This window comes from Nomascus leucogenys, chromosome 14 (assembly GCF_006542625.1).
Source record: "Nomascus leucogenys isolate Asia chromosome 14, Asia_NLE_v1, whole genome shotgun sequence".
Taxonomy (NCBI): domain Eukaryota; kingdom Metazoa; phylum Chordata; class Mammalia; order Primates; family Hylobatidae; genus Nomascus; species Nomascus leucogenys.
The window spans coordinates 86,358,044-86,370,886 of NC_044394.1; the positions used below are offsets into that span (position 1 = coordinate 86,358,044).

The following is a 12,843-nucleotide window of genomic DNA, read 5'->3' on the forward strand; positions in this document are numbered from 1 at the left end:
AAAGTGAGTTTAAAGATGGGCTTTTCTTTACTAACACTGCATTCAGCTGCTGCACTAAGTAAGGCAAAAGTGTGGAGTCTCCTAAACGCATCGTTCCCCTTCAGTAAGACCAGAAGGAACCCAAGACCCCCCCACACCAGGTGAAAACGCCCCACAGCACAGACCAGCGCTGAAGACCTCCTCGACGGCACTGATGTCCTCCTTTCCAGGATTTCAATGATATACAAATGGCAGGGGTTCCGAAGCCACATTTTCCCGTTTATATCCATTAAGTATTGTAAAATGAGGAGCTTGAAAAGAAACACCCAAATTCCAGTCTGCACCTAAGGACAGAATCGCACGAGGTGTAAACACACGACACCATGGCGAGTTCTCCCAACTCTAAGTAACCCCCCCTTATTTTGCTCTTTGTCACGGTAATCCTGATGATCAACATCAACATTTCAGCCAACGGCGGCCCACGTCTCCAAGGGCAGCCCCATAAAATCTTAACACTGTATTTCCTTGTACCATTTTTATGTTTAGACACATAAATACGCCGTTTTACAACTGGCTGCAGGATTCAGAACAGCCATATGCAGCCCAGGTTTGCGGCGCAGGAGCGACAGTGTGTACCGTAAAGCCTCTGTGTGCAGTGGGCTCTACATCTAGGTTAGTGGAAGCCCCCGTGACGTTCACACAAGGAGGAAACTGCCTAACACACTTCTCAGAGCACGTTCCCACTGTTAAGCTTCACAGGACTGTGCGTGTGGAAACAAGGAATTCTATACATGGGGAGGAGTCAAGCAGGGACGTGGGGACCATATCTTTACTGATGTGGCCATCAGCTGACGCTGGAGGGCACTTACTGAGGAGGTCACGTCCAGGTGAAAGAGCACAGGGACCTTCTGATACTGCACGTCCAGGAAGGGCAGCAGGGTACCCAGGACTTGGCTCTCATCCACCTGAGGGTCGATCAGTCGAATTGTTTTCAGAGGCACCTTTTTCATGTTTAACTGCTTCTTCAGTTTGTCGTGCAACCTCTTCACGTACAGAGACTTTCCTATAACATTAATACAGAAATTAGGGCTGGGAGTGGTGACTCACACCCGTAATCCTAGCACTTTGGGAGGCCGAGGCGGGGGGTTCACTTGAGGTCAGGAGTTCGAAACCAGCCTGGTCAATGTGGTGAAATTCCGTCCCTACTAAAAATACAAAAAAAATTAGCCAGGCGTGGTGGCAGGCACCTGTAATCCCAGCTACTCAGGAGGCTGAGGCAGGAGAATCGCTTGAACCTGGGAGGCGGAGGTTGTAGTGAGCTGAGATTGCACTACCGCCTGGGCATCCCTTAAGACATCCCTTAGGGTGCAGTTGTCATCATTAGGGTGACAGAGTGAAACTCTGTCTCAAAAAAATATATATACATTATATATACATACACTATATATATGTATATATAGAACATATATAGTATATATAGAAATGATATATATAGAAATATATAGAATACATATTATATATAAAAATATATAGAATATATATAGAAATCTATATATTATATAGAATACATATATAGTGTATGTATATACAGTATGTGTATGTATGTGTGTGTATATATATATATATATAGAGAGAGAGAGAGAGAGAGAGAGAGAGAGATAGAGATAGAGAGAGAGAGAGAGAAATTAGGTCCCAGGGCTAGGATAAAGAGTAAGAGAATCTATAAAGATCCACTAGAAGTTACTTCTCTTTGTATAAAATTCCAAACTGACGCAACATAACATCAGATTCAAGAATATGAACTCTTGAACCCTTCACATTTCCCAGCCATCACCTACTCACTCTCCTGGCCACCTCCTGCCTCCGCAGGACAGCAGGCAAAGCAGAGTCCCGCGCCACTTAGCACTAGGAGCATGTTCTGAAAAATGCATCGTGAAATGATTCTGTCACTGTGAACATCAGAGTGTGCATGCAGAAACCCAGATGGCAGAGCCGACCACACACCTGAGCGAGGTGGAATAGCCCATTGCCCCTGGGCTACAAGCCGTGACAGCATGGGGGCATCCTACATACAGTGGGGAGCTGTGACACAGGGCAAATATCTGAATATCTAAACATATTCAGGCCAGGCATGGTGGCTCAGGCCTGTAATCCCAGCACTTTGGGAGGCCAAGGCGGGTGATCACTCAAGGTCAGGAGTTTGAGACCAGCCTGACCAACATGGTGAAACCCCATCTCTACTAAAAACTAGTCAGGCATGGTGGCATGTGCCTGTAATCCCAGCTACTCGGGAGGCTGAGGCAGGAGAACCACTTGAACCCAGCAGGCAGAGGCTGCAGTGAGCCGAGATCGTGCCACTGCACTCCAGCCTGGGCGACAGAGTGAGACTCCATCTCAAAAATAAAAATAAAAATAAAAATGTAGAAAAGGTCCAGTAAAAAATACGGTATTATAATCTTTTGTTCTTTCTTTCTTTCTCTTTTTTTAAAAGACCAAGGCCTTGCCCCATTACCTAGGCTGGAGTGCAGTGGCACATCTGCAGCTCACCACAGCCTTGACCTCTTGGGCTCAAGCGATCCTCCCGCGTCAGCCTTCCTAGCAGCTGGGATCACAGGCATGCACCACCAGGCCTGGCTAATTTTTAAAGTACAGTTTTCTAATCTTATGGGACCGTGATCATATACGCGGTCTGCTGTTGACTGAAATGTCATTATGTGTTGAGTGACAAGCTAATGAAAGTCACAGCAAAAGGAGAGGCTTCAGCAGGGAGGGGAAGAGTAATGTTTATCCCAACAGGACGAGGTACTGTTGATAGGATAAAGTCAACAGAACAGAAGCTACTATTTCTTTTTAAGGGAAACGAAGGGTGGGTCAAGAGGCACAGCTTTCTCTTCAATTCTACCTCCCCTTGCTCACACGACCAACATCAACCCCAAAGAGGCCAGTGGCATTTAAGGGGAGAAGTAAACTTCAGGTCGGGCATGGTGGCTCACACCTGTAATCCCAGCACTTTGGGAGGCTGAGGTGGGCGGATCACCTGAGGTCAGGAGTTTGAGATCAGACTGGCCAACATGGTGAAACCCTGTCTCTGCTAAAAATACAAAAATTAGGTCGGGCATGGTGGCTCATGCCTGTAATCCCAGCACTTTGGGAGGCCGAGGAGGGCGGATCATGAGGTCAGGAGATCAAGACCATCCTGGCTAACACGGTGAAGGCCCATCTCTACTAAAAATAAAAAAATTAGCTGGGTGTACTGGCACGTGCCTGTAGTCCCAGCTACTCAGGAGGCTGAGGCAGGAGAATCACTTGAACCCAGAAAACGGAGGTTGCAGTGAGCCGAGATCACGCCACTGTACTCCAGCCTGGGCGACAGAGCAAGACTCCGTCTCAAAAAAAAAAAAGAAAAGAAAAAACAAAGTCCACTGCAGAGATGTTTGCTGAGAGGAGGAAGGGAATGGGGCTCCCAGGGAATACCCATTCTGAGAGACCAGGTGACCAGGGTGCCTGGTTCTGGCACAGACCCTGATCAACACCCACAGATGAATCACACCCTCCCAGAGCCTCGGTTTCTCCACCTGCAGAGAGGCTTCATATGCTGGAGGGGGAAGGGCCCCGGGCAGTCCCTGGGAGACGAGGCCTGCCCACCCTGCCGCTCTCCTTACCAACACCTGCTCGCTCCGAGGCCACGATCCCAACACACAGCCGGTCCTTGAACACGGCTGCCGCCGACAGGGTCTGCTTCGGGACCCGGTAGTGACCTGCCAGGTAGGCTTGCATGGCCTCGAGGGGTGCCTGGGGGGTGATGAAGACCTTGTGCTGGCTGAAGGCAGAGGGGAGGTAGCAGTGCTCCCAGTCCCCATCGCAGACCATCACGAGCTGGTAGTCTTCTCGGTGCTGCTGCGTGCACAGTTTCTGGAAGAGCTCCTCGGCCTGGCGCGCTACCTCATAGCTCAGCTGATCTGCGAACAGCAGGCTGTAGACCTTGTGCCCTGGGGAGCCCAGGGTCAGGCAGCGGCGCAGCAACAGCTCCACCTCCTCGAAGATGGTTGCCGGGGTGCAGAGCAGCACCTCATCGTAGGTGGGCAGGGGCTGGCTTGGGGTTTGCATGTAGACAGCCAGGGCGGCTGGCAACACCTCGGAGTGGCCACAGACGATGAGGTTGGGCTGGCCGACTTGCAGACCTCTCGGGAGACAACGCTCCACGGGAGACCCACCCATCCCTGCCAGCTGAGCCAGACAGCGGCCAAGGGTCTCTAGGTCGAGGCAGTCGGGCAGGAAGGCAGGAAGGCACCCCATGGACTGCTCCATGATGACCCTCAGCTTGTCCACCAGGCTGAACTCTGAGAATAGCATCAGCGGGAGCTCTTCCATGACCGTCCTCACGCGGTACCTGGCAGCCTCACTCTCGCACCCCACAGAGGCCCTTAAGACATCCCTCAGGGTGCAGTTGCTTTTGATGAAGGACAGCATCGTTAGGGCGGCCTCACTCGGGGGCTGCTTCCTGATCTCAGTGCTCAGGTAAACCAGCTGCTCTGCCGTGTAGAAGTTCAGGTAAAAGTGCTCCATTCGCTTCTGGGTCACGAATATCTTCCAGCTGTCAAGGAACTGCTCCATCTGCCTGCAGAGGGCTGCCAGCAGCTCAGTGACATCTCCACCTTCTGCAAGCTCCGTCACCAGGTCCAAGCCAAAGTCCATTCGGAGGGACACACCCTGCTTGGGGGAGCAGTAGGCCATGGCGATCCAGGTCCTGAACAGCATATTCCCAGCAGAGTGCAGGTCGATGAAGGCCTGGCTGAGCCTCTGCACGCTGCAGAAGACCTGGAGAAGCAGAACCATGAGGTTGGCTCACAAAGCCATGCGAGAGGGTAACACGCTACTCTGCAACAGCACACAGGCCTACCGCCAAAAGACAGCCCCGTCCACGGGCCCACTGCATGATCTGCGCCCACAAGGCCTCCCTCCTCATCTACACAACCCACCCGACAAGATGGCACTTTTATCAGGAAAAGAGTCATTGTAGAGATAAATGGTATCATTTGTTTTAATTTTTTTTTAAATTTTTTTATTTTTTTTTGAGATGGAGTCTTGCATTGTTGCCCAGGCTGGAGTGCAGTGGTGTGATCTCGGCTCACTGCAACCTCTGCCTCCTGGGTTCAAGCAATTCTCCTGCCTCAGTCTCCTGAGCAGCTGGGATTACAGGCACATGCCACCATGCCCGGCTAATTTTTGTAATTTTAGTAGAGATGGGGTGGTTTCACCATATCAGCCAGGCTGGTCTCAAACTTCTGACCTCAAGTGAAAGGCCCGCCTCGGCCTCCCAAAGTGTGAGCCATGGTGCCTGGACTGTTTTAATTTTTTTTAATTATCTTTTTTTTTTTTAAATTGGGAAAAAAAAAGTTTTATGCTTTTTGAGACAGGGTCTCGCTATGTTGCCCAGACTGGTCATGAACTCCCGGGCTAAAATGATCCTTCCACCTTGGCCTCCCAGAGTGCTGGCTTTACAAGTGTGAGCCACTGCACCCAGCAGAGATAAAGGATAGCATTTGTAAAGTAGAGATCAACTTTAAAGAAAGAACCTATAATAAAATTGAGAGACTATTACTTAAACTGGTACACCACTCTCAGTATGATTATTTCTGTTTTGTCCATCTAAATCTTAGTTATTTGGATGCTTGCTGATTTATGGAGTGAGAGAGGCAATTCAAGTGTCTTTCTAAGGGCTATCTGCTGGGTGACCATCCTCCTTCTCGGTGCGGTGGCCAGGCTGCCAGCTTGCAGCGTTCATCCTATGGATCGTAAGGAGGGACTGCTAACCCAGGGGCCTGCCTGCCTTAAGACCTCTCTGGGGCTGCAAACTAGAGTTCCATGCACCCTACAAATGTGCCAACTCTACTCTCCCTGGGCCTAAGAGCAGAGCCCTTCTTATCAGGCAAATCCCAAGTCAAATCCTTTCCGTTTTCTTGGGAGTACACAGCCCTCACAGACGAGATGACACCACCAGCTTAGCGCCACTGCAAAGATGCGCCCTCACCTCTGAAAACCTGTCCACTTCCGTGTTGTTATGATCCTTCTTGCCAGACATCAGCATCAACTTGTTCAAAAGTTCCTTCAGCTCCTCTAGAGAGTACTCTCGTGGCTCCTCGTGGCTGCCAGGGCTCTCAGGAAGGATCAAGTGCAGAACCGTGTCTGGGGAAATCTGTGAAGAGCACAGGTTAGAAGTCAGTTTCCTGGGGGCAGAAGCCCTGGGCTGGCAGCAGCCTGCAGACGGGCCGCAGCTGCGCTGAGGGCTGGGGACCGCTCACCTTTTGGCCACCTTTGGGTGCCTGGATCATATAGATGCCTCTTTGGTTGATGGCCATGGCCAGGGTCAGGGTTGAGAGTTCCACAGACCCATGACTCTCCTTCACAGTCTTCAGCCACTCCAAGTTCCTGGCAGAGTCACACTATGGGGACAAAAGGAGAGAACACGGGCCACAGTTGGAGTGAGCATCTAGCCCCTCTCTCTCCTGCGGTCGGTCTCCTGCCTCTGCCTCGCTGCAGAGCCTTCTCCCCATGCTTCCCCAGGGCTCAGGACGCAGTCACCCACCCAGCGCCCCGAATGGACCAGGTGCCACCCTGACAACGTGATCTGTCACTCAGTGCTGCTTTGTACTCGCTGTTCACCCACATTTCCTCCAGTGCCTGGTGCCCCAGCTGGCACATGGGGGCACTTGGCTTATATCTGTGGAGGAGTGGAGGGGAATGAGCAGCCGCCCGCCTGCCTCTCCACCAGACGCCATCATTCTGCCAGGTCTCCAGTGCAGAGAACCCTCTGCTGGAGGGTGCATTCTCTGCTGGAAGCAATGGCTATGGAGTCCCAAGTCCTCAGTGTCCTTCTGTGGTCCCCAAGTACAATAAGAGGAGTTCAGGAAAAATCACAACAGAGGGTTTTGTTTGGAAACTCTGCTGACTTTCTAGCAGAAAAATGAAGATAGCTTTACCTGCCCTTCCGTATGTCACTTCTTCCTCCACCCACGTGCAGAGCAGCCGTCCGGAGGCTGGCCCAGGTATCTAGTTAAGCTGCTACAGGTAGTTTACTTAAACTTAAATGTTTACTTTTTTCTTTTCTTTTTTTTGAGACAGAGTCTCACTTTGTCACTCAGGCTGGAGTGCAGTGGTGTGATCTCAGCTCACTGCTATCTCTGCCTCCCGGGTTCAAGCAATTCTCCTGTCTCAGCCTCCAGTGTAGCTGGGATTACAGGTGCACACCACCATGCCTGGCTAATTTTAAATGTTTACTTTTTTCTGATAAAAAATTCTATCGATTATAGAAAATAACAAAAAGTAACAGAATAAAATGACAATTACGACCATTCAGAGAAAACTCCTGGCAACGTTTCAGCATACTTCCTTTCTGTCTTTTTTCCACATGTGTTTTGCACCTTAGAGAATACTATGTGTCATGTAATTTGGTATCCCGCTTTCTAAGTAACAAGATGGTGAATTTCCATTTATGAAGAAAAGCTTTTAAAATATCATTGAAAACGGCTGTGTACAAACCTACCACACAGGTGTACCACCATTTGCACAGTCACTCCCCTAATGTTGCTAAGCAATGCTCTATTCAACGTAATCTGCATTACAGCCAGAATAAGACTCACCAGTTTCCTGGGCAGGTGCTGGTCATTGTCCAGAGCCTTCCACAGCTTTTTCAGATGCTTCATGAACGCGCTGAAGCCCATCCTGGGGTCCAGCTTAAACAGCAGGGATGCGTAGCCCTGTACAGCGTCATGGAAGCAGGCCACCCGGTCCACATCAATGTCATTCTCCCCCGCTAAGATAGAGGCCAGGTCCACAAACACTTTCAGCTCATTGATGCCTGGGGAAGAGAAGAGGGGGGTCAGCGTGGGACTGTTCCATCATAGCATAAGACTCGGTCTTGGGCAGTAATCCTTACTGAAGCTGAAATGATATTTCATGAATTTTTAAGGTTCTGTCCACTTTCTGCTTTCAGTAAGAGTCTGGAACACCTAATCTTTTGTAGTTTTTTTTTTTTTTTTTTTTTTTTTTTTTTTGAGACAGTCTCACTCTGTCACCCAGGCTGGAGTGCAGTGACACGATCTCGGCTCACTGCAACCTCTGCCTTCCAGGTTCAAGTGATTCTCCTGCCTCAGCGTCCAGTGTAGCTGGAATTACGGGCGCCCACCACCACACCTGGCTAATTTTTTGTATTTTTAGTAGAGACAGGGTTTCGCCATGTTGGTCAGGCTGGTCTCCAACTCCTGACCTCAGGTGATCCACCCGCCTTGGCCTCCCAAAGTGTTGGGATTACAAGGGTGAGCCACCACGCCCAGCCTGTAGTGTCTGTTCATACCACTAAACGATATCTCGCCATTCCTGAGCAATTTCAATGTCCCAGGCACTGTACTGCGTTTTTGTGTACGCTGTTTCCTTCAATCCACACATTACCATTTAAACAAAAAGAAATTAAGGCTCAGCTGTAAATAACACGTTCACAATTAACTATGAAACACTCAGATCATTCCCCTCAGATAAATTACTCATTGAAGGATGTGCATCAGCGTGGACCAAAGAGTCCACCATTGAAACCAGCAGCTCTCCCAAGAGAGCCAGAGCCTGCGATCCAGCAGGTGGTGGCCCCAGACCCCCCAGCACACCTGCACTGCCGCCTATGCCCCTCCTGCCTCCTCTGCCTCTTCCTCTCTCCTCCGCCAACGACATCTAAGCGACAGAACTGAAGAGGCTGCCAAGAAACGTACAGCATCAATGGATAAGCTGTGAGAAACATCTCTCTGAGGGGCCGGGCGCGGTGGCTCACGCCTGTACTTGCTCACGCCTGCACTTTGGGAGGCCGAGATGGGTGGATGACCTGAGGTCAGGAGTTCAAGACCAGCCTGGCCAACACGGTGAAATCCCATCTCTACTAAAAATACAAAAAAGTAGCTGGGTGTGGTGGCGGGCGCCTGTAATCCCAGCTACTCAGGAGGCTGAGACAGGAAAATTGCTTGAATCCAGGAGGTGGAAGTTGCAGTGAGCCGAGATCACACCACTGCACTCCAGCCTGGGCAACAAGTGCGAAACCCCATCTCAAAAAAAAAAAAAAAAAAAAAAAGGCCAGGCGCAGTGGTTCACGCCTGTAATCCCAGCACTTTGGGAGGCCAAGGCGGGCAGATCACAAGGTCAGGAGATCGAGACCATCCTGGCTAACACGGTGAAACCCTGTCTCTACTAAAAATACAAAAAATTAGCCGGGTGTGGTGGTGGGCGCCTGTGGTCCCAGCTACACAGGAGGCTGAGGCAGGAGAATGGCGTGAAGCCGGAAGCGGAAGTTACAGTGAGCCAAGATCACACCACTGCACTCCAGCCTGGGCGACAGAGCAAGACTCTGTCTCAAAAAAACAAACAAACACAAAAAAACCTCTCTGCGGGCAGGAGCTCTCCTTGTCCTCCAGTAAAAATCTACCGGAAGAAAAAGCTGAAGGGGGCAAGATTTTACAGAAAAGGAACCTGAGCCATTTACAGCTTCCGAAGTGGCGGGGTGTGGCAAGGTGAGTGGCTTTTACACCAGCACGTGGGAAATACTGTGAACTGTATGAGCAGTGCCCATCTCCCTAAAGCATGCAGGCAACATCTTTCTGCCCTTTACGTAGCCCTTGGCCAAGGGGAGGTATTGCCAAAGAGTTTAGGAACGCCACACAATGCGCCATCTGAAAACTTTCTCCAGACTTCCACGCAACCCCAAAGGCTAATTTTACCTCCAAGAGCCTCCCGGACCCAGCAGATGAACTCCTTTCTCAGGGACAGAGCCTTCAGCCCCTTGCACCGGGCCTCACTGATGTCCTGGAGCAGATTTTTGGCCCGGATGAGCTCCTGGTTGATCTGGTCCAGTGTTCCATGGCCGAAGCCATCGAAGTCATCAGTCTGCAAGAAAAAGCTCTACTGTGGACTGGAACTCATTAACCAGAACCCAAGAATCTGTGAGCTGCAAGCACTGGCCATCCCAGCAGCCCCACCCTCCCTCTATGCCTAGATTTGCCACTGCTGTGACAACAGGCACACCAAGCTCTTACCCCTGAATTGGATGATCGAACCCCCACGGCTGTTTCTCCCTGATCAAGAGGAACTGTGATTCCTAGGAACCTGATATTCTGCTAAGCATTTTAATAAAGTGGATTTTAAAATCAATTCCTCACATAACCCTGCCAGGTAACTACTGTTGCTTTTTCTGCTTTATCAATAAAGGCCCAGAGCAGTTGCTTCCTTGAGGACGTGCATTAAAGTTCAAGTGTAAATGGATGTGATTCCAGGTTTTTTTTGTTTTTTGAGACGGAGCCTTGCTCTGTCGCCCAGGCTGGAGTGCAGTGGCACGATCTCGGTTCACTGCAACCTCCGCCTCCCTGGTTCAAGCGATCTCCCTGCCTCAGCCTCTCCAGTAGCTGAGATTACAGGCACCTGACAACACACCCGGCTAATTTTTGTATTTTTAGTAGAGACAGGGTTTCACCATGTTGGTCAGGCTGGTCTTGAACTCCTGACCTCAGGTGATCTGCCCACCTCAGCCTCCCAAAGTGCTGGGATTACAGGCATCAGCCACTGTGCCCAGCTGTGATTCCAGCTTTTATGCTAAATTCTAATCATTATCTCGGTCTACCTAAAAACATAAGCAGCAAAAGACTCAGCCGGGCGCGGTGGCTCACGCCTGTAATCCCAGCACTTTGGGAGGCCAAGGTGGGTGGATCACGAGGTCAGGAGATCGAGACCATCCTGGCTAACACAGTGAAACCCTGTCTCTACTAAAAAAAATACCAAAAAAATTCGCCGGGCATTGGTGGCGGGCACCTGTGGTCCCAGCTACTCAGAGAGGCTGAGACAGGAGAATGGCGTGAACCCGGGAGGCGGAGCTTGCAGTAAGCCAAGATCGCGCCACTGCACTCCAGCCTGGACGACAGAGCGAGACTCCGTCTCAAAAAAAAAAAAAAAAAAAAAAAAAAGTAGCAAAAGACTCACCTCTTAACTCTAACAGAAACAACTGATTTACCGCTTTTGGGTGGAACTGGGAGATGCAGTTGGGCAGCCGACAAAGTGTTTTGCTTTTTGGCTTCTGTAACCTGAAGAGAGCCTATGACCCCTTACAAATGCCCGTTAGGAAAAGAGGATTGTTGCCCTTTCCTGAGTTCTTGATCTCCACGCAGACCCAAGAAAACTCCCTCTGGCTAAGGAGCAGTGGTACTATTTATAACAAAGGTAAAAACAAAGCCCTCGGGATATTCAGGCCTCAAGTACCACACACACAGGGGTCCCTGACGGAAGCTCTAAGTCATCCACCCCGCTTTTCAAAGCCACAAAGCCCATGGCTTCTGAAGAGTGTGAGGCAGGACGCCCCTCCAAACCCCCACAGTCCCCAGCAACTAACTTACAAAATTTAGTAAAGTGTTGAGAACACTGAAGTCACCGGTCAGTCCCAGGCTCTCTTTGACCTGCAAGATGACCTTGGCTGCGTGGACAGCCTGGTGCAGGTGATGATATTCCTTGATCTGTTCGACTCGCTCCTTGATCCAATCGCTTTGGCCCTGGTGGTCCACAGTGCACATGATCTTAAGTTCTGAATCCAGGTCTGTGTATTTATTCACAAAGTCCTTGAAGATGACATCGATCTCTGCAAGGGTGACCTGTCCTGACTTTAGATCCTGGTACAGTTTAATGAACATTCTGTAAGAAGGCTGATACAAATAGTCATACACCTCTTCAAGCTCAAGGGTATGCCTTTCTGATTCTTCTTCGGGCTCACTCAGCAACTCTGCGGCTTCCTGGTCCTCCTTAGGCTCACTTAGCGGCTCTGCGGCTTTCTGCCAGAAGATCTGGAAGATGTGGCTGTCTCTGAGCAAGTCTATCTTCCCAGCCATTTCTCGGACCTGGGAGCTCAGCTGGTAATGCGTTGTCCTCTGTGAGTTCGAGGAGGTGGACAGTCTCACTGTCACGGCTTCATTTAATCTTTTACTGCTGAGGTCTTGTGAGTGTCTTAGTGCAAGCACTCCAAAGTCCACTTTAGAAACCAAAAGAAAATGTCAACAGTCAAAGCTCTAATCATGATTCCATTTTATTTCACTTTCCTAAGACTTACTCTCCTCACTTCTCTGAGCGAACTCAAGAGCACACAACTGCTAGGATTTCTTTCTCAGGAAGAGTTCACAGGTCTTTCCCTCCCCGCTTAGCCTTGTTAACCAATATTCATGATAAAGAAAGCATCATAAACTTCTGGGTAAAGATGGCAGTGGGAAAACACGCATCTGTTTACTCTTTGCCAAACCCCACTCCAATGACGGAATATAAACTGCATTTAAAAAGTCATCAACTGGCCGGGCGAGGTGGCTCAAGCCTGTAATCCCAGCACTTTGGGAGGCCGAGGTGGGCGGATCACAAGGTCAGGAGATCGAGACCATCCTGGCTAACACGGTGAAACCCTGTCTCTACCAAAAATACAAAAAATTAGCCGGGCGTGGTGGCGGGCGCCTGTAGTCCCAGCTACTCGGGAGGCTGAGGCAGGAGAATGGCGTGAGCCCGGAAGGCGGAGCTTGCAGTGAGCCGAGATCGCGCCACTGCACTCCAGCCTGGGGGACAGAGCAAGACTCCATCTCAAAAAAATAAAAATAAAAAGTCATAAACTAGTTGGGCACAGTGGCTCATGCCTGTAATCCCAGCATGTTGGGACGCTGAGATGGGCGGATCACCTGAGGTCAGGAGTTCATGACCAGCCTGGCCAACGTGACAAAACCCTGTCTCTACTAAAAATACAAAAATTAGCCAGGCGTGGTGGAGCGTACCTGTAATCCCAGCTACTCAGGAGGCTGAGGCAGGAGAATCACT

General features: G+C 50.1%; 1 protein-coding gene across 1 annotated transcript in view; it reads right to left on the reverse strand.

Moving 5' to 3' along the window:
* Positions 1-12,843, reverse strand: part of RNF213 (ring finger protein 213) — a 132,684-nt gene that overhangs the window by 50,021 nt on the left and 69,820 nt on the right. Inside the window, exons 21-28 of the mRNA XM_030828168.1 lie at positions 11,397-12,022; positions 9,735-9,900; positions 7,620-7,837; positions 6,282-6,422; positions 6,011-6,175; positions 3,642-4,797; positions 849-1,042; positions 165-323 (exon numbers count right to left, since the gene is read on the reverse strand). Of these exons, the coding sequence (XP_030684028.1) occupies positions 165-323; positions 849-1,042; positions 3,642-4,797; positions 6,011-6,175; positions 6,282-6,422; positions 7,620-7,837; positions 9,735-9,900; positions 11,397-12,022 (2,825 nt within the window). The remainder of the gene's footprint in view (positions 1-164; positions 324-848; positions 1,043-3,641; positions 4,798-6,010; positions 6,176-6,281; positions 6,423-7,619; positions 7,838-9,734; positions 9,901-11,396; positions 12,023-12,843) is intronic.